We start from the raw sequence: 26,104 nt of genomic DNA, 5'->3' as shown, positions 1-26,104 counted from the left end.
CTTGAAATTTAAAGATATTTCTGGAAATTTGAAAAACTGCCTAGAAATAATGAGAAAAAATGTTCTTGACATCCAGTCGGAAAAAATTAGGCAACACTTAAACTAAAATTACCTGAAAAAGATACATTTATTTAAAACACTGAAAAATATTAAAATTATTTTAAGAAAATTATTGCTAATTTTTAAACAAGAAATATATATTCCCTATTAGTCAAATAAATTTACTAGCACCTAATTTATAAAGGCATTTATTTTTTATGCGTATTTTAAGATCGAACTTAGAGGATCTTTGAGCCACAATTTTTTATCAATTATCAAATTATTATGATTTTTCTGTTTTTATTATTTTTTTTAATTAAAAATGTACATAAACTGCCTTCTAGGCAACAAATTTTAATGTTGTTTAATTTTTGCTAAAATTCATTAGAGATTTAGATACAATTATATAATATAAATTTTTAAATCATGTTCATTTTTCTTTTATATTTAGGAATTTAAAAAGTCCATACGGTCTGTGTAATTGAATTTTATCTGCACTAAATATTCATCTGCACTGATTTTTGCTAAATTTAAAAATATTTGTATTCTACAATTTGAAAAACTTCTTTTACAGTTAACAAATTTTAATATTTCTCTCATAATTACTTAAACTAACTTTTTATTAATTTTTTTTTTTAAAAAGACAAGGTTTTTCAAATTTTTTAATATAAAAAATTCATATTTTCCCTTTTAGGTCACGAATAATTAAAAATTTTGCATTTTCGCTATTTTTTTTAAACTTGGACATTGGAACCACAAACTCTTAAAATGTGTCGACTTTCTAGTTTTAGTTTTATGTTAAAAATTGCATAACTTTCTCCCCTACTACTAATTTTTTGCTAAGATGACTTTTTACAAAGGATTATTGCTAAGAAAGGAAGCTATGCATTTTTTAACATATTAAATATAAAACTAAAACTAACACATTTTGAAAATTAGTAGACTGTGGTTCAATAAACTTAAAATAGTTCTTTTTTTTGGCATTGGGTTTTCTTAGGAGAACCTTGATACTTTGTAGCCTTTTAAATAAATATATGTATCCAAGTAATTTTACTTTCAATGCTTCCTAATTCTTTGAGGCAGGTTTTCGAGAAAAAAATTTTTTTTAAATTTTTCCTGGCAGTTTTTTTTTGCCTAATAATGTTTGCATTTCAAGAAAAAAAAAATTTTTATTTTAAATGACTTCGATATCCTGAAATAAATTAGTTTGTCTAGGTAAAATTGAATCTTTGCTTCTTTCAAGTGCCTATGCTAACTATTTTTTGTAATATCCTAGAAGAAACAGTTGTACCAAGAAGATTATCTTTTCTTTTGTATTTTCAAGCCTTTTAAATAAATATATTCATCCAGACAATTTTATTCCATATCCAGGAAGAATCAAAAGACCTAGAATGAAGGGTACAGGTTATTAAACTAAGCCCATTTTTAATAAAATTGAATGCTTCTCTTCTTCAGAATATGAATTGGCAAATGAACTTTCAGGCGGCAAACCCCTATCTCACAGGCATGCCACAAGTGGGCAGTACCTACAGCCACTACTTCGCCCCTCCGATGATGCAGACGATAATGCCCGACCCCACCGGGGTTGGCAGCCCTTTGGGGGTCGTACCTCAAACAGTCGTCACCACCCAACAGAAGATGCCCAGGTCCGACCGGTTAGAGGTAGGAAAATTTCCATTAATTCCTTTTTTTATTATTATTATTATTATTTATTTTTAATTTTTTACCAGACAACTGATGGGAAACTGCCTCTACAATATACAGAGAGCTTTTTATTATCGGCAAATCACTATTATTATTGTTATTATTATTATTTTATTTTGTAACCCTTTTTAATACAACTGACAAACTGTTATTTTTTTATGCTTTTTTTTTTAATTTATTTTCGCAGGTTTATTCTTTAGTTTTGGTCAAATAATTATGGACAAAGTAAAATCTAACAGAAGGTAATCTGAACTCACTCATTACTAACATCACTCAGTTCACCCCTCTTCTATCCATTCATCCACCATCACCCTAAAATGCTATACTAACCTGTGTGACACTTCGGGCTATTTGTCAGCTTGACAGTGATGTTTTTTTGACGGTTCTTGTCAAGGTGACAAACCCAGCTTATACAGCACATCATAGACTATGTAGTTGTCAGTTTTCCCAACCTTTATGTTGTACATATTGTCAGTTTTTTTTAGGGTTATTTTTGTTTTTAAGAAAAGTGTATTTTGGAGGTTTAAAGGAAAATATTTGCTTATTTTTACGTTTTCTAATGGGTCAAATGTTATACTTCAGTTCAGCGTTACTTGGTGTTAAATTTAGATCCGTATGTGCCATTCCGCCCTTGAACTTAGCACTTTTTCGTCGTTTTGTGCCTAAAATATCTCTAAAGCATTTTATTAATTAAGAATCAACCTACAATTACTTTTAGTAATTATTCAATTTTTCGGGTGTAAGCTGTGATGGTTAATGTTAGACAAAGTTGTTATTTATATCCCAAAGAAAATGTATTTACTTGCTTTTTTGCCATTCTGTTATTGGATTCGGCACTGTTTTTTTCAATTTTATACAGAACCACTAATCAAATATTTTCCTTTAAATCTATTTATGTAAAATACCCGACTATTGTAATATACAGGGTGTTTGTTTTTTTTTCTTGTAAATACCGTCCAAAATGTGCACCTGTAAACATTTTCTCCGATGTTTGTCTTATTATGATTTAGTTAATTTTTTCCAATGCACGGTGTGACATCAGCTGGAGCTAATAAGCTATTATCTCTCTCTCTCTTGGTCTCGTAGTGCTACAAGGCTGGTTTTCCCTATATTTTGTTTTTTAGTTTTTTATTTTTTTTGTACAAGCAAACCCTCAGGCAGCTTTGTGGGATAGAATATTATTTTATGAAAAATTGGGAGGATTTGTGATGACAATATATAGGCTCATAGTGATCCACCTTGTATATCTTACAGTGTTGCCATTATTAGCTGGTTAAATTGATGGGTCACATGACATAGTTACCTCCAACGGTTTTCGCGATATTCAGAGTTGAAATTTGAAAATTATTCTTGCCGCCAAACTTCAATTTATTTTTAACTGATTTTAATCTAATTTATAGTAGTAATAATATACATGGTGTTGCATAAATAATGATAAATAATTTAACAGCAGATTTTTTAATATTGTTTGCATTATTTTCATATATCTCCATATGTAAAAATCTAATAGGTTAAAGTCTGGACTTCGCGCAGGCCAATATATTCAACGTCTATGTCATACACAATAAATATCAATAACTAATAGAATTAATAATAAGAAAGCAATAAAAGGTAATAGATGACTTAACTAAATATAACGTAATTCTGTATCTTGGTTGTCTTTGACTTTCCGACTAGGAAAATTTTACTTAACCTGACTCTTTCGTAAAAAGTCATCTGCTGTTACATTATTTACTATTATTTATTGGATACCTTGTATAAAATATATTCATACAGCCTTATTTAGTTAGGCAACACTGCATTTTTTCTAGACCTATATACATCACAAATCCCTTATACAGAGTGTCCCGGTTACTTTACCGACATTTCTTGAGGTTTAAATCTACAGGGTGTTTTTTTCCGGCTAAAAACGAAAAAAAATTGTTGAAGCAGTGCCATACTCTCCATTTCCTTTTTATGCAGGATGATTCCAAATGTACCAGTAATTAATTAATAAAGTTTAGCACCGTTGCATTAAGCTTCTAAAACCTGTAATTCATCCCTTTAAGATACGTCTCGAAGATTTGCCTCTAAAGTCTGGGCCTCCCTGTATATAGATGATCATTTGGCCGAGTACACTTATCACAACTGGCATGCAAATATATAAACTGACAAGCGGGGCGCATAAAACAGGGCCCAACAGGATATAAAAAAAAAATAAACAAACAAAAATTTAACACGACACACTCCCGGTTTTTCCGAGCGCAAATATTTCCCGAACGGAATTGTGCCGGATCCCGGTTTACACCTTTTTTTTTCTCTCTCTCTATTTGTCCCCGGACCGTGTTTGATTTACCAATTATTAAAAAAAAAGGAAATCAAAGCCGTCAATTGGCAATTCGCACTCACACTTATTTACTCCCAAATGATCATTTATCAGGAAATTAAGGTCTGCGCAGACCAGACCCGAGGGGGGCGGGTTTTTATGCGAAGCGCAGTACCCCCAAAAAATCCTCACGCGCATCAGCCAATAGAATTAGGACGCTTGTCGGGCCTGCCAATACGAACGTGGGGCGACGATGCCGGTATGTTGGTCTTGAAGGAATGGGCCGGGAGTAACTGTACAGAAAGTCGATATTAAGAAATTATTAACTTGTAATATTAATTGAATTTATAACAATTTGTATAGAAGCATTCTTAAGCCTGGTCCACACCAAAGAGGCACAGAGGAATATTTTATTGCTATTTACGGTTACCTGTTTATTGAAACAGAAGCATTCTATCCAAACCAAGGTCATGTTATTATTGTGAATGTTTTGTTCTGTTTTATTGCTGCAACAGGAAGCGTGTGACAATATGAGTGCGTGACAATTACAGAAATATGCGTGTAAACGGACTATGAACATCATTTTATGTTAGTAAATAAAACGAAATAATAGGTGCATTTGTATAATATGTTCCTTCTTCACTGCAAGGTCGCACTGCTTTTTTGGCTGACAGAAATTGCAGGTGCTTGTACGCAAATCATTTTCTAATAAAATATGTTCCAGCACTAGATTTTTGATATGTCCGATATTTCTTTTTTTCTCTCTAGAACTAATTGTACAACCAAATTTGTAATTTTTCTCTTAACTTCAGTACTGACTTCATCGCCAAACCTGTTACATATCTCCACCTACAAATCCTGTTTTCGGTTTTTATACTTTGTATATCCTAGATTTCACAAACACTAATAAAAAATGATATCAGAGGCTTAGAACATTGAAAGGCTAGAATTAGTAAACAACAACTTTGTTTGAATTCACATGTGCACAGGCGCAGGGGGAGGAGGTGTCTTGTTTACAAACCTATTGATCGATTCTCTGTTGTCGAGTTTACACGCATTTTCAAATTTCAGCTATATATCAACACATAAAGTAATGTCAATTTAACTTATTGATGTTAGATTTTCGATTCAAAATAAAAATCTTCAAAGAAAAAAAAATTAACATCCTTATTCCTAAAACCGCTTCTAAAAAATTTGAGTTGGCAACCCCGCAGGCAAAAGCTGATATCATCTTGCAAAATGTCATCTTGACAAACGTCTTTGTATTCAAGACAATCAAGGGACAACCGTTATCATATCATAAACGTAAAATAATAAATAAGTTTTTATTTAAGAAATCTATAATAAATATAAAATATTTATTTTCCGTACGACCGAGCGGCGTTGCGATGTTGTTGCCTTTTTCTCTAATATACGGACTTTATCTACATTCATTTAACTTTGAATGTTGACTTCTTTATAGTGTATCTTCTCATAATTAATTATAGAAAATGCTTCATATTTTATTAAAGAGGAACAGTAGTATTATTTTATGTCTGTCAAATTAAGTGAGAAATTTTTATGATATTATGAAGTGTGTTTTTTTTTGGAATTTCTACATAAGTATTTGGCATCATTGCATCAGAGATGTTGCAAGCAAACAAACTGGCCATAGTTCCACGGCAATGCTAATTCTAGCCTTTCAATGTTCTAAGATCAGAGGAAAATTTTAGGGAGGTGAAACTAAAAAATAAGATATTTGAAGGATGATGAAATAGGATTTGTGACAAAGCGTTAATAAGAATATATTTGGTTTTAATGCTAGTATAAGCATCGATTTTAATTCAAATTTATACGATGTCTGCCCATTTTAAAAAATCCAATATTTTTCGGGTATTAATTACTTTAATTTACATGAAAGACAGCAAGTTCATTCAATTATAGTTCTGAGCCAAGTTTTGATGCGATGCAAAACAGACCTTTTGGTACTAGCATTGGAGGCTAGCAATGTGCACACAATATGAAATAGTATATGAAACTTTGGATAGATATATTGTGAGCTCAATGTGAAAAGCTTCATTTTTTACTGCTCTACTTTACCTTCCGAAACTTTTTCTTTTTTTGTCAAATTTTGTGCTTGGTTTAGGTAGAAGCAATTTAATCTTAAATTGAAATATTTGAAAACTTCTTCAGAGACCCATGTTTTTAAATTTTCTGTCATCATTTCAATGAGTGATAGGTATGCTGAAACCTTAAAGTATTCTTCACAGACTTTGACGACCGCAATTTCTAGGTTTGTTCACTTCTACTTCTTACTACTTGACAACGTCTAGTGACTCAGCTAATCTTGTGGCATTAAAGAAAAATTTAATTGAATGTCTACGTTGGTCCGTCGTCTGCTAAATGTTGCAATCAATATTGTTACGACTTCTGAAGCATTCGTCAGATCAATAGTTTCTTCTGTAGAATTACACTTAATGACTGCACGAGGCAGAGAATATCACATGAGAAATTGAAAATCGAGTAGATAAGCTTTAACTGCGATTGTTCCTATTCTTTGTTCACTGATTTCGGTAAGTGCTTCTACAATTTCTGGAACAGCTCGTGGGAAGTTTTCAAATTGACACCCTATATAATCCCAAAAGCACGGGCGTAAATTTTGAGATACCTTGTATATTCTAGGATATTTTTTTAATTATTAATAAATCCTCCTTCTTCCGGTGGATTTGCTATTGAATACCGTTAAGCAACAAAAAAATGTTGCCAATATTTTTTTATTTCCTTTAATCTTTGCCGCTAAGTATGGAATCAAGCAACCTATAGAAACATTCATTTCAGTCACGTTCCAAGAACACGCAACATGAACATAATGTTCCTGTGTTGCTTTCGGTGTGGACGTAGCTTTAGCATGATTTTTACGTGAAAATCAACTTCGACACCAACATACCGACCGCAAAGAAAACAATCAAAGCCAAAAAAGTCAAAATTAAATGAAACGAAACCAGGCCGAGTGCGCATCGGGGCCCGAGTATTGTGTGTCCGAGCAAACCCGAGCAACGAACACCGAGCAATGTTGTCATGTTGTACTCTGTGCTGTAGGTGTGCCGCGAATACCAGCGCGGCGCATGTAAACGCGCCGAGTCGGAGTGCCGGTTCGCGCACCCCGCCGACAGCGTGACGGCGAACGACGACGGCACGGTCACCGTCTGCATGGACGCAGTTAAGGGGCGTTGCAACCGTGACCCGTGCCGCTATTTCCATCCCCCTCTGCACCTCCAAGCCCAAATCAAGGCGGCACAATCGAGAGCCGCCTCCGCCGCCGCCGCTGTTGCTGCAAGCGCGGTATGCTAGGCAGTTGTTATAGGCTCTCCTATACCAAAGCACGCTCACTTTTCTGTTTTTTTTTTCTTTTTTGTTTTTTCTAATCATTTTTTTTATGCTTCTTGTGTGTGGTTTTTAGATGTGGCGTTATGTATGTGTTTTTTTTCAGTTTGAAGTATGTTCGCAAATAGGTCAACTCTCAATATAAACAGGTGCAAATTAATGTAGGAAGTCGACAAAATGTCTTTTATAAGTACTTAACTAAAGTTATCCGAGCACACACATTTGTCACACTTAGACTAATAAAATAATGTTAATTATAACTGTCATGGAAAAGTCCTAAACCACTACTAAAAGCGTCACTTTACAGGCATCCTCCGCAGTTTTATTAGCTATTCCTCTGCATTTTTATTGTGTATAATGCGTATTACTTCTCCTTTTTTCTTATTAATTTTCTTCATATTTTTTTCTTAATTTCAAAATTAACAAAAATGTAAAGAAAACATTTTTAATGCTGGCAACATGATTTTCTCATTTAAATCAGTTTAAGGCCAGATAAAAATCATTAACAAGAATCATTAACATCTCCTAAACAAAATCAGATAACAAGGAATTTTAAAAATTCTCTGGTGAATTTTTGATATTGTTTAATCATAATCACACAGTCTTTTTATAGTGGTAAATGGACATATTTCCAGAGTATAGAGTATCCAGAAATATTAAAAAGGCCTTATTTCTTAAAAATTTAGGCTCAAGACACCATCCTGGTACAAAAGCAAATAATTAATAATATAATTAATATAATTTGATCAAGTCCTTAGCGACAACCCAAAAGTGTAATTTTACAGACATTCTTCGGCGATTTTTTGGCCATTCCTCCGATTTTTTACTTTTAATTATGCGTTTCATTTCTCATTATTTATTTCTTTAATATTTTTATTTTATTCTGCCTTAGTCAGTCAATATTAAAATTTTAAAAATCACAATCAAGACATTAGATAAGAATTTCTGAAGGCAAATTTAAAATAAAAAAATGGGAAGAAACAAAATAAATAAGACATCAAATCATAAATGCTTGAACCTCCAATTGATTCACAGACGCGTTTTTAGGTTTCCTTTTATACTTTAAACATCTTGACCTATTTACCAAAAATCATCTATGTAAAGTTTTGTACATAATACTAGTTCCAGTACTGTATATAAGCACCTCACGAAAAATCTTAGAAAGCACTGTATTGAGACCAAACCTGCGAAAATTTTAATTATATATTTTATTTATTTATCTTGAATTAAATAGTCAGTTCTTGCTACTATTATTACCATTTTCAGTTATCCTCTTAGAAATAGAAGTTCCAAGTAGTTTTTATGACATCTATAGATCTCTTTTGTACAGGATGTACTTCTAGTCTATCCCGTATAAAACCTACCCTAGCGAAATCTTTCATCTTAGTAAACTGTCTTTTTCTCAGTAGCTGCCAACTGACTTCTAGACTCAGCTATTGTAACGCAGCTAAGGCAAAGCAACAAAACCCTTATGCAATGGTTTTTAGCCGGCTACTGCAACTGTTTTATTTTTGTTTTCGTTTTTTTTTAGTACTCCTCAAAAGTACCACTCACAGCTATTTAATTATTTTATAGGCAGTTTTTCTAGGACATCCTCTGTGCGTAGTTAGACCCTTAAATGAAGCATGTAGGCAGGCGCTGTGCAAAAAAGCTGCCCCTTCCATGTCCTCTCAATCAATTCCTCTTTTATGCTAAAAAAAAATTCACTTTAAAGATCCATATATCAAATATTTCGTCATTTTTTTAAATTATTCTTGGTCTGTACTGTATAAGGTAAGTATGTTGTAGGTTATAGGTAATTCAGTGTTGTATAGGGAGTACGAACTTAAGAAGCACCATAAGGATCTCGAAAATGGTAAGAAATACTGGAGTGTCGTTTGTAATTTGTCCGGAGAATGTAAAAAATTATTTAAGGGTGTTTATATGTTAAAAATGAAAAATCATTAAAAGCGTCGCTTTGCAAGCATTAGTCACGAATATATTAAGCATTCCTCTTAATTTTTTTATTATTTTGTGCGTCTTGTTTCTCCTTCATTCTTGTTATTTTAATTATTATTTTTTCTTTGTTTTTCTGCCTTGGTTTTTCAATTTTAAAATGTAACAAATGTAGTTTTTAACTAATAAAAAATTATTTAAATAAACCGTTTAAGAAGAAAGAATTTCTGGAATAAGTGTGACTCAGTGTTTTATTAAATGTCTTTGAAGGTAGTTGTGAAACAGGAATTAATTTAAAAAAAAATTGTTTTAAGTATTCTTAATAGTTCAAAATGTTCAATTATGTATTTTTTTAAATTATGGCACAGGGAAACTCCATTATATGTATCGATAAACTGTATTTGCATATTCTTATAACTAAAAATCTAAGAGGCGCTTTGTCGATAGTTTTTGAACAACAACGTACTACTACTTACAGTAATTTTTTTTAGCATTTTATGCACTGATCCGTTCAGTATGCAAGTGTGCCAATAAAACCAATAAAAAGCGTCACCTTACGAGCTCTTTTTCATATATTTATTAGCATTTACTTAAAATGTTTTTCTCTTTGTGGTGCGTCTTGTTTCTCCTTATTTCTTGTTATTTTTCTTATTATTTTTTTCTGCATCTGTCTTTCAATTCTAAAATTTAACAAAAGCATTTTTAAATAGTAAAGGAATATCTTTTCTAAAAAATCAACATATAAGTGGTAGGTAGTAGTAGGTAAATTTCAAACTGCATTTTATTATAATGAGATAATTGTTTTAATAAAAAAACGTATAGTGTCTAGAAAATCTTGGTATTTTGTCTCCTAACAGCAACTTTATGGTAATACTGCAAGCCAAAAAGAATAGATCCAGAACTACTTAATTTTCTAAGCCATTATGTCTTATTTGCTTCCTGATCCTTATGGTGCACCTGCAGTATTGGTCCTTCCTGGTACTCGTGGGCGCAGTTGGTAGGATGGATGGTCTCTACAAAACGTCCACTTGTTATAATTTAAGCAAAATGAATAATTAACTTTAATTTATTTGCCAGTGAAAATCATTGCGTTAGGTTTTTGTATTTTGCCTTAAAAAAACTGTTACGTGAAAAGACAATTTTAATTTAGCTTTCAGTGTATTAATTAACATTGCATGTTATTTTTTTACCTTAACCGTGATTGATTTTATATAATGTATTTTCTTCTTAGGTATGTAAACATGAAGAAACCCACAGAATAATCAATATTTTCTTCAATCGTTTAAACGTGTGGTACCTTATCATTTAGCATGCTCATATGCTTTTATATCAAATTATCACCAGTAACTGGATGGTGAGAAGCACGGTTATAAGCATTTTCTTTGAAATGTCTGGATAAGGTTTGGTGGGGAATTATTCCTTGATGGAATCTGCTTAGATTGGAACTAGTCGTTATCGTGGGACCCCAAAACCATAAATCCTTATCTGACAGTTCTTGAAATGCAGCCCCTTTCTCTCTGCGAAAATATAAAATATGCATTTGAATTAACGAAAGGGATTTCATTTGGGTAAAAGCTTTGAGTGGAATGTCGTAATATAAAATATTAGTGTTCGCTAAAAAGATTGCCCAATCATATTTGTCATATTTTATATTTTTGGTTGCCAGGGAGAGAATGGGCGTGATTTGATGAACATTTTGCTTTGACGTAGGCGGCATTTTTCTCATATATTGCTATTTTCTTGATTAAAATTTTATTGGGGAAAGGCGTCATTTTATGCAGTAAAGGGGTACCTATGCAACCAATTAAGTTCATGCTCAATACTATTTGTGTCAGCCAATGGCCAATGGACTCGTTAAAACTCGTGCCTCGACGTTGCCATATTCGCAAAAATTAATTAAACTTGAGCACTAAGATTATAGGTTAAAGACATATGTGCTTAGTGCCCTTTTACGTGAAGATTCGCATAAGAAAAGAAGATTTCAGATAGTTTTGCCTTGAAAACGACTAATAAGAAGGATTTTTCTAATATTATATTTAGTGTATGGTATATCCCATTTTGAGTGTAATTGGCAGGAAAAATCTCAAAAAGTAAGGGAAATACTATTTCTGTGGATATTTCTATTAAATAATAATCTTTTACCCGTAGAGGCATTTTGCAGATATTCTTTGGACAACAACGCCACTAGTAAAAGTAAATCTACAAAATGCGTCACCTTACGAGCTGTTTTTCACATATTTATTAGCAATTACTTTGCCGTTTTTGCTATTTGTGGTGTGTCTTATTTCTTCTTTCTTCTTGTTATTTTTTTAAATGTTTTTGTCTGTTTCTGTCTTTCAATTTAAAAATTTCATAGAAGTACATCTAAATAGTCATAGAAATTTTTTTTCGCATTACTAAGAATTTTATAAAGTACTTCAATTTATATGGAAAAAATGTGACACTTTGAAGAATTAAGTGGTAATGCAGGCCCTATTCTTAAGTATTTCAAAATTCTATTAATATTTTGAACTATTTATCATCTATTTAAATTGTACTAATTATCGGACTTTAAAGCTCGTTGATGGCATTACTGTAGAAATATCAATATTTCAAAACATTTAAATTTTCGAACTGTATTTATGCCATGTCCTTTAATGATATTTTTAATTAAATGCCTAATTATGTCTATTTAAGACCCTTTTATTATATATTTTTTAATCAGAAAAAATAACTATTTTCCGTGATAAAAAATAGAACGTATTTTATTAGAAAAAAAAGAAGTTTCGGTTATATGCCACATTTTTTACTTTTCATGTCGCCCTTGAGCGAATTTTTTAATTTTCATCCTGTATGTTAAAAACAGAAAAGAAATTAATAAAAGCTAGATGCAAAAGCTGAAAATGACAAGATTCTATTAAGTAAGGCAAATATCCTGGAATTCAACCAAAATGGGATACTGAGCATTGCCATTCCGTACATTTAGACAGCACCTGCAGGTGCCATTATGCGAGATTGAAAAAAGCTTTAATTTTAATAGTGGTAGGGCTCATTCTTAAACGCTAGAAAGTATTGTATTGTAAATTATATACAAGGATAAGACAAAAATTGAGAAGAAATACTCAAACATGGTGGTAAATTCTTAATGGAGCACTTCATATATTGAAGCCCTAAATTAAAAGCTGTCAAAAGTCAAAATTGATCATTTTTGAAATATTTCATGTTGAAGACCTAGTCACAGATTTTATATACAGGATATATCTGTGTAGTAATAAAGTTTCTGGCGATTTTAGATACGCTCTACAACAATTTTCTTCCCTTTCGTATAATACTTCATCACCAGACACTAAATATGAATATAAAGAATATTCTTAGTTAAACTAAAAACCTTCTGGAATCTTTTAAAGGGTGTTAATTAATTGAGTATTGATAATCTAAGATGTGAATCCCCGGGTGATTTTAGGGAGAAAAGTTTATATCAACGTAAGTCCTAAACCTCTTTACATTATTTAAATTTTTTTCAGTCAGTTTAGTGCATTTAACCTGGTAATTTCTTTTCTGTGGATCCTATGTCAAGATTCGAATGCATCATGCTTAAAATAATTACATTTTTTATTTTTTACCTACACTGCCAAAGTACAGTGTTCATATTGTAATAAGTTTATAGCGTTCTTCGATTTTTTGCTTCCACTCTCTTAATGCTCTTTATTTATTGTTCCCACAAAAGCTGTATTAGGAACCGTTAGACGATTGACTAGGTTAACATATTAAAAAATATATCGGCAGTGACTGTTACTTCTATAAAAAAAAAATGGTTCTATTAGATGCCATACAACATTCTTCAGAAAACTCTGTTCTCCTGGTCGATGGTCACCCTTTCCCATTATGAATGAGTTACACATATATTTTGATTAAGCATCTTCTAGTATCCAGAAATTTATACCTAATTTATCTGGTATTATTGGCCATATATTGGCCATGTTGGCAGTGCGCCTTTAGTGGAAGGAGCTGCGCTTATGAACTAAAACAAATTCACTAGGTTTGTAACATGTAGTTCTCAATAAATTTATCGCACACAGAAGAAATTAATGCAAATTTGTCAGTTTTTAGGCATTCGGATCTGGTTTTTTTGTCAAATCGCAAATATTAAATAATCTATTACCACTCATCAGGTTTCCAAAAAAAAAACCTTTGGACTCTTGGACTATAAAAGATCATAGTCTATACCCTCCCATTTGTATGATTTTCTAACGGAAGAGTCCGGTTTTTTTACCGATTTCTTAAGCTTTGGTGAAAATTTTAATTTGTTTTAATGTTGGCTGAGAAATAGACAGCTGCCATTCATCATATGTCGTCTAGCATAGGGTGTAGGGCCTGGACTCTCCTTAAAGACGTTTTAGATTGGTATTCTTCCTGATTATTCGCGGATCTCTTCTGTGATTTTAGCAGGCATACACAGCCTCGATTTTTATTAATAGGTTCCTGATCGACTGATCGACAGAAATTACATTGCAACTTTACCCTTAGATGTATGAGATGAGGATGATTTTTCTGAAACAATAAAAAAGTGCAAATAAATTGGAGAGAAATAACGTATTTCGTTTGTATTACTATTCAAGGGAGCTGAAAAATCCTGCTTACGTATTGTGGCTACAGGAAATGTTTTTCATATTTTCTTCCTTGTAATATCTTTATCTGAGTCAACATTTTCAATCGATTAAGAAAATGGAGTAGGAATCTCAAAATCACTGCTTTTTTCTTACTATAATCATGGTCGTCGAAATCAGAATTCTTTCTTCCAGAATTGTTCAAGTCTAATTTCATGATTCCGTCTAAGAGAACACCTAATTTACCCCACATACTGAATACTCCATCCCTTATTAATTATCCCACATAAACCACTTATTATGATTGTGTATTAATGATTCTATAATATTGTATTAATATTATGCACAGGGGTCAAACTGGCGCTTTTAGGTATACTATATAACTGCTATTTATGGAAGCAACATACGCTGATTAGCTTGAAAATTGTATTTTGCATTCATGATGAAATTCACTTAAAATCCAAGTAGAAACTGTGGCATCAACATTAATTTTTTTAAATGGAACTCTCTGTATATCATGTCATTTCACAATTCTACGTTATATTCTGAATACCTTTTGGATTGACTTAATAGACTAATGAAACATACGACATTAAAAAAATAAAAATTTACCCAATATTTATTGCAAATGATGTTCAATTTAAATAACTTTCATTTGTATATTTTCAATCAAATCGTTGCGGATCGATTAGTCTAATTTCTTTGCTCTTAATCGTTAACATAATTTGGTCTATTTACATAAAGTTTGAACTTCAAATAGCCTCATAAGAAAAAATTTAATGGGGTTATATCCGGTGCCCTTGGTGGCCACTCAACTGGTACTTTTCGTTCAATCCACCTGTTAGGAAAAGTTGCCTGACGAAATTGTGGAACGGCGATGGTGGATTCTCCTCGTTTTATTGAAACCATATCTAGTTCCTAGGTGTGTCAGTCTTTTGTGGATCAGGCAATAAAACGACTAAAGCATGGATAAGTTCAAAATGTAGAAGCGGTCTCCGTTTAAGGAGCCAAGGATTCGATTTTTCACACGTTATTTTTTGAGGGCTCTGTGTGTGGTATTCTTGGGTTCAATAAGGAATCTCGGTTATCCAAAATCTGTAATTTCGCCTATTAAAGTGTCATTGTTAGCATGAAGAATCTGCTCACAAAACTTCTCTTGATACTGAAAACATCTTCTAGCAATTCATGTATCAGTTGTACTTTATATGCATGACATTTATTTACATGAAGTATTTTTGCCACTCACCCTACTGATAAATTTCAATTTGTGAAAATTGTGTATACTCGCAACATGAAGATTATTCTCCGTTTCTAATAGAAGATTCAGCGTAGCATCTTCAGATACTTTTGGAAGTTTTCCTTTAGATAAATATCTTACATGGTCGTGCAACATAAGTTTTGACTCAATGTTGCTAACGGTGGATCTAGTAATTGCAGAACGATCAGCATGAGTTGCACTAAATAGACTCAAAAACCAATCTTCATGAGTATTTTAATTTTCAGATAAATGCATTGTATTAAAAAGTGATGTGTGAAACGACAACTAATATGAGTATTATATTCACAAATGCATAACCAACCTTTATAAAGTAGCTACTAAATTTGGAACCTGTTCGAAAATAATAGGGTCTACTTATTTTCTATTTAAATTAAATTCTAACATTGTTTTGCCGTATTATCTCTCTTAATAGTAGTTTTTCTTAAAATTAAAAATTTTGCAGATAGGTTATATGTAAGAGTAGCTATATAGCTAAAGATAGTCTATTTGTATACGTTTGTAATTTCTTTTTTATTTCAAATAAAAGACGATTATTATTATTATTTTCTAAAAAATCACATAAAAAATTAATGTTGGCGTCTTAGTTTTGGTTATATTGTCAAGCAGACATCCTGTAAAAATATTTTCATTGCAAAGGATGCATTGAATTAAATGGATAACAAATTAAACATTAGTTACAATAAATCTAGAATCAATTTATATGTTTTAATTTCATATGTTGCATTAGTCTGCTACGTCATATTTGACAAACCATTAATTTTAGGCATGCTTTGCTATACATTATACGAAATATTCAAGGCATATCATAGAATTGTAAAACGTCATAATATACAGCTTGTTCTATTTTAAAAAATTAATGTTGACGCCATGGTTTCTACTTGAGGCACCCTCTACAGACATTTTTTATTTCAAAAACCGTGCAGTGACAATAATAGTCAATGTGTCCAAAAAATCAGACGAAAAAAATACCTGAATTTTAAATGAATTTGTTCCTTTTATCGTGAACGCACTGTATAGGAAATGTATGAAATTCTTAGCAACATTGCTCCTTTCCTTGAAAAGTTGTAGCAAGTTTAAAATGAAAAAGGGTGAAATTGACCACTTGCGCTTCTAGTGATAATTAATTCGGTACAAAAATACTGAAAATATAAAAGAAAATAATTTCACAAGAATTATCTTTTCTTACTCACCGAGACCTGATCATTTCATAAAAGGATTAAAATGTTGATCCATTTTTGATGCATTTTCAAATTACATTTAATACTTGACAAAATTAAAGGCGCAAACACAATGTAATTAAAAGCGGTGTCTTACATTTAGTACTACAAAATCGAAATTTGTACATTTGATTAAAGTACTGTCCTATAGTGTATGTTGCTATAAACTGATGATTTTTCTTCAAGATCACCCGAGGGTTCACGCCCTATATTATCGCCACTCAATTAATTAACATCCTGCAAAGTATAGCGGACTTAAAAAGACAAACAAAAAAAATAATTGAATCATCCCTCGCACCCACCATTAACTAGAGCTGGTCTTTTTTTTTCTCTCTTTAATTTCCCCCGCCGGTTCGCTTGTTGCTGCTGTGCTGCTGCTGTTGTGCTGTGCCACACCTCCCCCACTACTACTAACTAGCCGCCGGTGAATGCTGCGTCATCGGCCGCAGCCGCGGCCTGCGCAGCCGCAGCCGCCGCCACCGTTTCGCCCGGGTTGCTTGCGCAGCCGCCGGCGGGCGGCGCCGCGACCGCCGCGCAGCTTGCGCTTGCCCTCGAGATCGGCAAGAAGAGGCCGCGCGACGCAAGCGCAGCCGCCGACAGCGACCTCTTACTGGTACCCACCCACCTTTGCTTTGCATGACACTAAACTCACTTTTGTTGTTTTTTTTTTTTAATTTTAAAGAGTCTCCTCCTCATCATCAATTTCATTTTGGGAGTTTGTGGTGGTGAGGAGGCTCTCAGGTTTGGTTTTTTAGGTTTTTTTCTTTTTTTTTTGGTTTGATGGTGTTTGCAGATTGCCTAAGATATATCCTACATTTACTTATTTTTTTAATAGTCTTAAATTGATTGCATTTTGTATTAAGACACCAAGATTAATTCAAGATCAGATAAAATAAGACAACCTCCCTTAACTTTGCGGGGCCAACCTATTTACAAAAAAAATGGTAGATGTATAAGTTGTAGAGTGTGACAGAGTGTTATGGAATTTTTTTTTAAATCCATTCTTAAATGTGGCACCATGTATTTTTAACTCATAGGTCTTTTTATTCTTATTTCAAAAATAATTATTAACATTTCATTGAGCTGTTGTTGAAATATTCTGGTTTAAAGCTTATCATTTGGTTACGAGCCTGGCAATCATTGTTTATGTTTTGACGTTAGAAACTGGTTATATAGGTATAATTTTCCAAAATAAATAATTATTGTGAAACCTATAAATTTTGATATAAAAATATCACATTGTGTAAAAAGGGTTGAAAAAGGGCTCTTTGCAGGTGTGACGGCTTATTGCCACAAGAACAAGTTTTCTATGTTCTATACAATGTGCCCAAGATAAGGAGGATCTCCGTAACCATGAGAAATAGGGAATTGGTTCAAATTAGCAAAAATTTAGCGGCTTTGGGTGCTCAATAAGATTGCTCTTTGAAATCTAAAAAATGTCGAGTAAAAAACGAATTTTTGGAAAAGAATCAAATATTTTTTTGCTTGGCGTTTATTACAAAAGAGTTTTGAAAATAAATCCTTTTTTTCAACGGAGTATCACAAGTTGTGATTCAATCATGTTTTAGGCCTTTTGTAAGCATTATTAAATTAATATGGTTGATGCCCCAAACCGAAACCAAAATGGTCGTCATAGAGACATGCCTTCTAATGTTTTCATGCCTAAAAAATTTAAGATAATAATAATATTAAAAAGGATCAATCTAGGGCCTCATATATCTAACTTAATGCCGGCTAATAAGTGGCTAAACAAACAAAAAAAAGCTAATAGAAAAGTACAAAATAAAACGTCGGTGATAATCTACGAAATTAATATACTACAATGGGAAAATAGCAGTTGTAGGAAACTACATAAAAATTAATGAAATAATTAAAATACTATTACTACTGAAATAATGAATACACCCAAAACTAATATAATTTTACGATTACGGAATATGGCCTCCATTTTGATCAATACAACTTTGAATTGAAACAATATAAATCCCTTTTTAACTTGGAATTTTCCTAGTTAAGATGGCCTATGGAATCTAAAGTTGCAACTCTGAGTTCTTATATATTTAACTTCTTTGTGAATACACTTTATCTTTTAAAAATCTTTACAAAAATAAATCAAAACGTGTAAGTTCTGGATTATTTGATGGTACATCACCTATTCATATTTCATACATATTATTAAAAAAATGTTCAGCTTTCAACCATAGTTGATAAACTGGGATAACTTCGTAAACAATGGGATTTATAAACTGCACTCATCGTCCACAATATTATTTCATTTCAGAATATTTTTGAGGTAACTAAGACTCTGGACATACTAGGAGTTTTAAGAAAGTGACAGACTGACAAATGATCATTGATTGCGTGTAGGGTATATTTCAATTACTTTGAAAAAATAACGAAAAAATTTTTGTTTTCATTATCTACGTCTGAATCCCCTTTCTCCGTTGATTTGCAATATTTCGCATTTCTCTTCATCTATATAACGCAGTTTTAAACGAGTATAACAAAAAGTCCAATATTTCAAGAACGGCTGAACCAAATATTAATCATGCATATATTTTTTAAATAAGAATAAGAAGACTGAACATTATTTAAGGACTAAAGGTGTGGCAGTTAAGAAATATTTCTTTTTTCTTACCACCCTTTTGGTAAATGAAGAAATTTTGAAGAAACTTAATTCATGTCGTCTAGGCAGTCGAAGTTATTCGCCCAGACAGTTATATAAAGAAATCATCTCCTGCTCTTTCCAAACAATTATTCCTTATTTTTTTAATGCAGTTAAAGACACTATTTATTTCCGCCTAACATTGAAGTAATTCTTTTTTTCTTCGAGGCAGTTGAGGTCATTCTTTATTCTTGCCAAGCAGTTGAGATTATTTATTCATATTCTCAAGCAGTGGAGGTTCCCTTTATTTTTTTGAAGGCAGTTATCATTTCAGAATCATCATTTATTTCTTGCATTAAATATTGTTTTTGGGAAACTATAAAGCCATTGTTTAGATCGTGAAACTAGTTACTGTTACTCATTTTTTCGTCCAAGTTTTTCTCCTTCCTTATTGACAGTTAAATACGTTATCTATTTTTTTCATTCCAGGCAATTGAAGTCATTATTTAAGGCCATAAATTGGTCCTCATTCAACTTTTCCAAGCAGTTAAAACCGAAGTCATTTCGTATTTCTTCCAGGCAGTTGAAGTTATTCTTTAATCCTGTCAAGCAGTGGAAGTGTTTTTTTAGCTTTTTTACAGGTAGTGCTTGGTCAACAAATAACTTTAAATCACTATAATAATCATTTCGACTTCCTGAAAAATTGGAAAAAATCGACCCAAATTACGTAAAATTAAAAAAAATATTCCAGGAGCTTGATGCGCATCAAATACCCGTTCAGCTACCTGGCAAACTAAAAAACCATGACCTCAACTGCCTGGAAGAAATTATTTTTTTATTCCAAGAACTTAAAACAAAGGAATTGTCTGGAAAATTGGGAAAAATTACCCAAATTGCGTAAAATAAATAAAAAAATATTTCAGGAGGTTGAAGCATATGAAAACCTATTCAGCTATCACTACCAGGTTGTTTTTTTCTTTTCAGGCAGTTAAAGCTAATTTGTATATCGTCCAGGCATTTTATGTTTTTTGATCCTCTATGCAATATTCTCTATGCAATAATATTATTTAGTTGAACGGTTGTTAGATTTATAATCTGACAAACTGAACCTCGCCTTTTTGAATATTCACTTTTATTTTTTTTATTTTGATTTGTCAATCTATAATCTGAAATGTGAATGTACAAATAAAGTCCTTAATATTATTATTATTATTATTATTATTATTATTATTATTATTATTATTATTATTATTATTATTATTTATTCATTTCTTATACATTTCTGCCCAACAAATGAGGTAATTATTTATTTCTTTCGTGCGGTGGATGTCATTCTTGACTTCCTCAAAACTAAAGTCAATCTTTTTTGTTTCGTATTAGTCGAAGTTAATCATTATGCCTTTCAAGCAGTTTGGGTCATTTCTGCAAAGCAGCTGACATAATTTATGTTTTTCAGAAAGTTGAAGTAATTTGTTTAATTGTTCCAAGCAGTTGAGATAATTCTGTTTTTTCCAGGCAGTAAAAATGGTTTTTTCGAGACAGTGAAGTTATTCTTGATTTTTTTAGCTTTTTCTCTAAAAGCCATTGCTCTAAAAATTAATCAAAAAGTGAGACAAGAAATGAGATTTTTCAGATTCAGAATAAAAGGATAAAGAATATTAAAAAAATAGTGAAAATATTAATAATGAAATTATTTATAAAAGCCATGCCATTGATAGTGCTGAGAATTTGATTCTAGCTATCTTGGAAAAGTAAAAAACTGATTTCTTAAGTATTTTTAATGAATAAGGAAACGTTCAGAAACCATTGATGGTGCCAAAAATTCGATTTTACCATTGAATTATTAAGAAAAAAAAAGAGTACCATGTTTATATGTAAAATATGCTTTTTTCATTTTTTTTATGAATTAAAAAAAAAACATTGTTTCTATGAAAAATTAATATTTTCATTGAATTGTCTATAAAAAAAAACTAGATGTCAACATGAACAAATTTAGGGACAAAATTATTCTCCTTGGTTGTCTTCGATACCGTCAATGGTAAATTGCTATAAGAGAAAATTTATGATCAAAGGCAATCTGCAAACCCACATATATGTTCATTATCCACTAACACACATTCATATAGGCACACCACCGACACTCAATGGTAGTAGTTTGTCTCTAACTCCCTCAAAAATAAAAAATAAATTAGCTTTGTACTATAGCTTTCAGCTTTTCAGAAACCACTGAGAACAAAACTGGTCACCGCTTTGCATTTTTTTCGCTTAACACACAGAAACGATTGTCATAAGAATATACTTAGATAGACTCAAACTGCTACCCTCCCAAGTTGTTAGCATGTTGTGAGGGGGAAGCTGTTTTTACTAGGGTGCTTAACCACATATACCTAAGGATTCACGACCTGTTTTTTGCTTATCTTGCTTCAGAAATATACAAGGGGTGGCTTTGAAGTTTGATGGAAAAAGTCTCTATGAACTTAATTTTTACGGTAATTAAAATAATTTTCTTGTTAGCCCTAAAAAAACAACCTAAACCTATGTTTATAAAGACTTTTTGCATTAAAAATTATTGTTCGTCAGTAAAATTTAACAAAACTGGCACACCCTGTATACTGGGAGGGAATATCAAGCACGCATTCGCTTATTTGTAATAAGGCTTTGGGGTCATTAGAGAGGTTCTTTGCTAAGAATTAAAACGTGAATATTTTATGGGAAAAAAACGCTTTCTCTGCTTATATTTTTGGTTGGCTTTCGCTTCATTTATCTCTAATTGAAAACCAATAAAGCAGCGTGTCCATTTGAGTAATCCCTTTATTGATCGAAAAAATAGTGCGAAAATCGATGAGGAGGGAGTACCAAATGGATACCCTGTACCACTCACTAAAAAGGTACCAAATAAAGGATTTTAGGTCGATGGGCGTCAAGATGTGAAGACCTCGCAAGGATCTCGCAACATTCTAGCAACCAACACTGTTAAAACAATGTCGGTTCGGTCACGAATCACGTTTGTGATTTGTGACAAATGTGATCAGTGATCGAACGAGTTTTATTAGATATAGATGTTCTAATATGTTTTTTTTTTGTTATTCTTGTTGTTTTTTTTTTAATACAGTAGACTAATATGGAGATTTTGAGGCTGTATTTTATCTATGGCCTGACTAATTGTCTAACTTGTGTTTTAGCTTACTAAGGCGTTTCGACTGTACGTTTTATTTTATTTATTTTTTTATTTATTTATTTCAGATGGACATGAAATCCGTTGGGTCGTTTTACTATGATAATTTTGTAAGTATTCTTTTTTTTTATTTGTACATTTATTTATTTAATAACGATTTAAATTTTAATGAATGGACATTTAAATATAGTATAATTTTATTATTTATTGATTTTAATTTTCAACTAATTTTAACCTATTAATTGTATCGTAATATCAAATTTTCAAAATGTTAAACAGTTCCCTTAAATTTATACAACTTTCTTAAATATCAAAACAAATCCATCGACACGGTACTGTACGGTAATTTCTTAAAATATTTTTCGGCAACATTTTATTTGATAAATATTTTTCTTTAATTTCATTTATGTTACCTTGGAGACCGTCTTTGGACACAATCTTTTTCCCAGAAAACACAAACCAATAAAAGAATTTCCATTCTGGTATTTTATTGCTGATACATTGAAGTGTAAACTAATTTTTTTCTATGTGAATAAATGCACAAATGAACGCACTACAGCCAATTTTATGCCTGCGAAACAGGTCCAACTGTTTCTGGCTGTAGTTCCTCGAATTCATATCCCAATGCGAAAAAAATAGGTCTAGGAATTAAAAAATCTGACATTATTTATAGCATGCCTCCGATCTAGATCTTTTGGGGATTTTTTCAAGTCTTCTGATATTAGCTACTAGTTCTGTATCTCCATCCATTGGCTCTATGATTTCACTGAATTATCTGGACGGCTATTTATTCAAACAATCCATAAGTGAGATTCACGCTAACCCTTAAATCGCTTGTGGTATCTTTTTTTTTCATTTCTTCATCAATATCAGTCATCATACATTCTTTTTTCAACTTGTATATCCTCGTAGTCCGGTTGTATACTTCTTGGCAGCTTTTGAGAAGGTAGCAAGTAATTTATGGCATAATATTTATGACCTATCAGCGGGATTTGTCGAAACATTATTTTGCTTTAGAATTATAGACCTTTTTAAAGGAGATGCTACATTTATCCATGGTTTTCTTGATCTTAAATTCTTACACATTAAGGATTGAAGTTGGATTGGATAAGATTGGGCTTTAAAAGATTATTTTGTCAAAGTTTTGATATAAAAATTCTGCAACACGGTGTAAAATTGTGGAACATACGGCCAGAACCGGATTAAAAAAGTGTGTCAAGAAAATCTTTTTTTTAATGTTCAGTATACATTTTTCAATACCGAATGTTACAAAGGTACTTTTTTTTCTCCATTAGTTTTACACAATTTAGCTGCAAAATAGACTTACATGTTTAAATATTACATTGATGTAAACAATTCAGCTTTGTAGTGTACGGTCTGATGATGATGAGTGAACTCATCGAAACGCATTAGTCTTAATTAAAATATTATCATTTGTGGAGAAAAATCTTCCTGTTCTTTCTAACCCACTATATTATAGTCACTTGACTTTAAGAAAGGACTACTACTTCCAAATAACTGATTTTACATCATTAAGGCCCAATCTGCCAAAAAACTTCGGAAAAACCAGGAACTTCAAAATGGTGACTATTGGTTGACTATCGCAATGTTTGCCATGTTTTAAAAGTCAAGTTAGTATGTTTCTTACAAGCAGTCGTTTACTAACAATTCAAATATTTTTAATTTTTTATGGGCGATTTAATTTTTTTTTTCAAAAAAATTCAAAAAAAAACTGAGAATCTGAGAATGTTATAATTTTAGTTACTGGTACTCAGGCAATTTGCTATTTTTAGGAGTAAAGTTACTTTATTCCTTATAGGTACTCGTTTATTAGAAATTCAAATATTTTCACTTTCTTATGGGGAATTGTTTTTACAAAAATCCTAAAAGCTTCAGAAAATCGAAAAAATCAAAAATTTTATAATTTTAATTACTGGTACTAAGGCAATTCGCTATTCTTTAGGAGTAAAGTTAGTTTGTTCTTTACAGGCACTAGCTTACTAAAAATTCAAATACTCAAATAGTGGCGTTAACTCATTAAATCCATGAAATACGTAAGATAGGTGGGAAGTAAAAATCCGTATTAATCGATCTAGTTATTTAAATATGACAGGAAGTAGATGCAGCACTATTATAAAAAATTATTCAAAAACATTAGGCTGCCTTATGTTCTAGTTGTTAGATATATGACATTATTTCATTATTATTCACTGAGAAATAAATTATTTTAGAAATAAAAATATTGCGGGCGTTTGCTCCGTTAAATGGGACAAATCCCCACAGTGTTGTTTTTTTAACAGTAAAAAAAGTGAAGAAAAAGATATTTTTTTTTTATTTAAAGAGCTTACTAAACATATAATATTATTCTCATATTCTAAAACCAAAAAAATTACTCTAAAAAGCTTGTAAGACGATATCTAAACAAAATCGATTGACGTAAAAGCGAATAATAAGCAAAAAAGTGTGGTAATAAAAAACTTAATTTAAACTGTGGTACAGTGACACACATTATTTTAAATGGCAATTTAATTTGTATTTGCAACAAGATGGCTCACTACGCTTTCACATTTCGAGATTGGCTTAATAAACAGCTTCCAAGGATGTGGATTGGCAGGCGTGGTGGAATTGAATAGCCCGCACGGTCGCCAGACTTAAGGCTATTAGATTTTTTCCTTGAGGGATTTTAAAAAAGCAAAGTTTATAAAACCTTTCCTGAAAATATTAATGATTTAAAGAATCCATATACATTAGGTGAGGTCAAACCTAAAAGCGTAGATGCTTCTAGACGAAACTGGCCGTTTTCTGAGATCGCCATCGTATTTACCAAAACTGACGTGAATGGTTGATAACGACCTGATAAGCAACAGAAAAATCCTCTAATTTATTGTCACTGCTCATCAACTGGTCTCGTGGCTTAGAAAAAGAACAAAAATTAAAATTTTGGAGAGTTATGACCTATCAAATATTGCCCTAAACGGGTTCTTTCATATCCTCATGTAAAAAGGGATGAGGCCTAACCATCCAAAGGCAGCTAAATAGGAGCATAGCTGCACTTTCAAAAGGGTTAAATGTTGTCTTAAAAGACGACGGAAATTTATTCTCTGTTGGTTTCAAAGATTCAATTTAAAAATATTCTTTGGGTAACTCAAAGATATGTGTTTCCTTGAAAGTTACTCGAAATCTTTTAAGTCTATTAACCTCTTGTTTTTTTTTGGGATTTTGCCTCAAGATTCCTGCAAGTTTCTACCCTATATGCCATTGAGTAGACAAATTATTTTTACAAACCGTGGAAGCCAAATTAAGTTTAAAAAAATGACAAAAATGTAGCGTAAAATAATCAAACTATGACGTAATCATCCACTGTTTTAAAAACTAGTGAATTTGACCAAATTATTTATAGCTATTGTAAAAGTTATGCAAAAAATAAACTAATTTTCGCTGTTTTACAATGTTTTCTCGCTCTAAAATATTTGACATATTAAGCAGCCTTTATACAGAACAGGCCACGTGGCAGGTGACTTTAAGATTTAGTGCAGAAAATTTGAAAAAGCCAATACGTGGCTTCACCCTCAACTACCCTAATATTAAACGACAAAAGTTGATTTTTTTTTAAATTTCAATTAAATTCCAGGCCTTCCCTGCCGGCATGGTGCCCTACAAACGACCGGCCGCCGACAAATCCGGAATGCCCGTTTACCAACCGAACGCGACCACCTACCAGCAACTGATGCAACTGCAACAGCCCTTCGTCCCGGTTTCATGTGAGTATCCCACCTCACCCGCGCCAACTCCCTCCTCAGCCGCCGCCTCACCCGCCATCCCAGAGACGGTATCCGGCGGTACGCAAACCCCCTCCTCCTCCTCCGCATCCACGGTGGTGACGCCGCAAGCACCGC

The 26,104-nt window shown here is 32.1% G+C and overlaps 1 protein-coding gene across 1 annotated transcript in view; it reads left to right on the top strand.

The window, feature by feature from the left end:
• Positions 1–26,104, top strand: part of LOC126740475 (muscleblind-like protein 2) — a 529,138-nt gene that overhangs the window by 497,327 nt on the left and 5,707 nt on the right. Inside the window, exons 6-10 of the mRNA XM_050446506.1 lie at positions 1,522–1,701; positions 7,127–7,369; positions 16,847–17,041; positions 22,277–22,318; positions 25,840–26,085. Coding sequence (XP_050302463.1) covers positions 1,522–1,701; positions 7,127–7,369; positions 16,847–17,041; positions 22,277–22,318; positions 25,840–26,085 — 906 coding nt within the window. The remainder of the gene's footprint in view (positions 1–1,521; positions 1,702–7,126; positions 7,370–16,846; positions 17,042–22,276; positions 22,319–25,839; positions 26,086–26,104) is intronic.

The sequence above is a fragment of the Anthonomus grandis genome, chromosome 9 (genome assembly GCF_022605725.1).
Source record: "Anthonomus grandis grandis chromosome 9, icAntGran1.3, whole genome shotgun sequence".
NCBI lineage: Eukaryota > Metazoa > Arthropoda > Insecta > Coleoptera > Curculionidae > Anthonomus > Anthonomus grandis.
The sequence above is the reverse complement of the archived record's forward strand: the minus strand, read 5'-3'. Positions and strand labels throughout refer to the sequence as shown.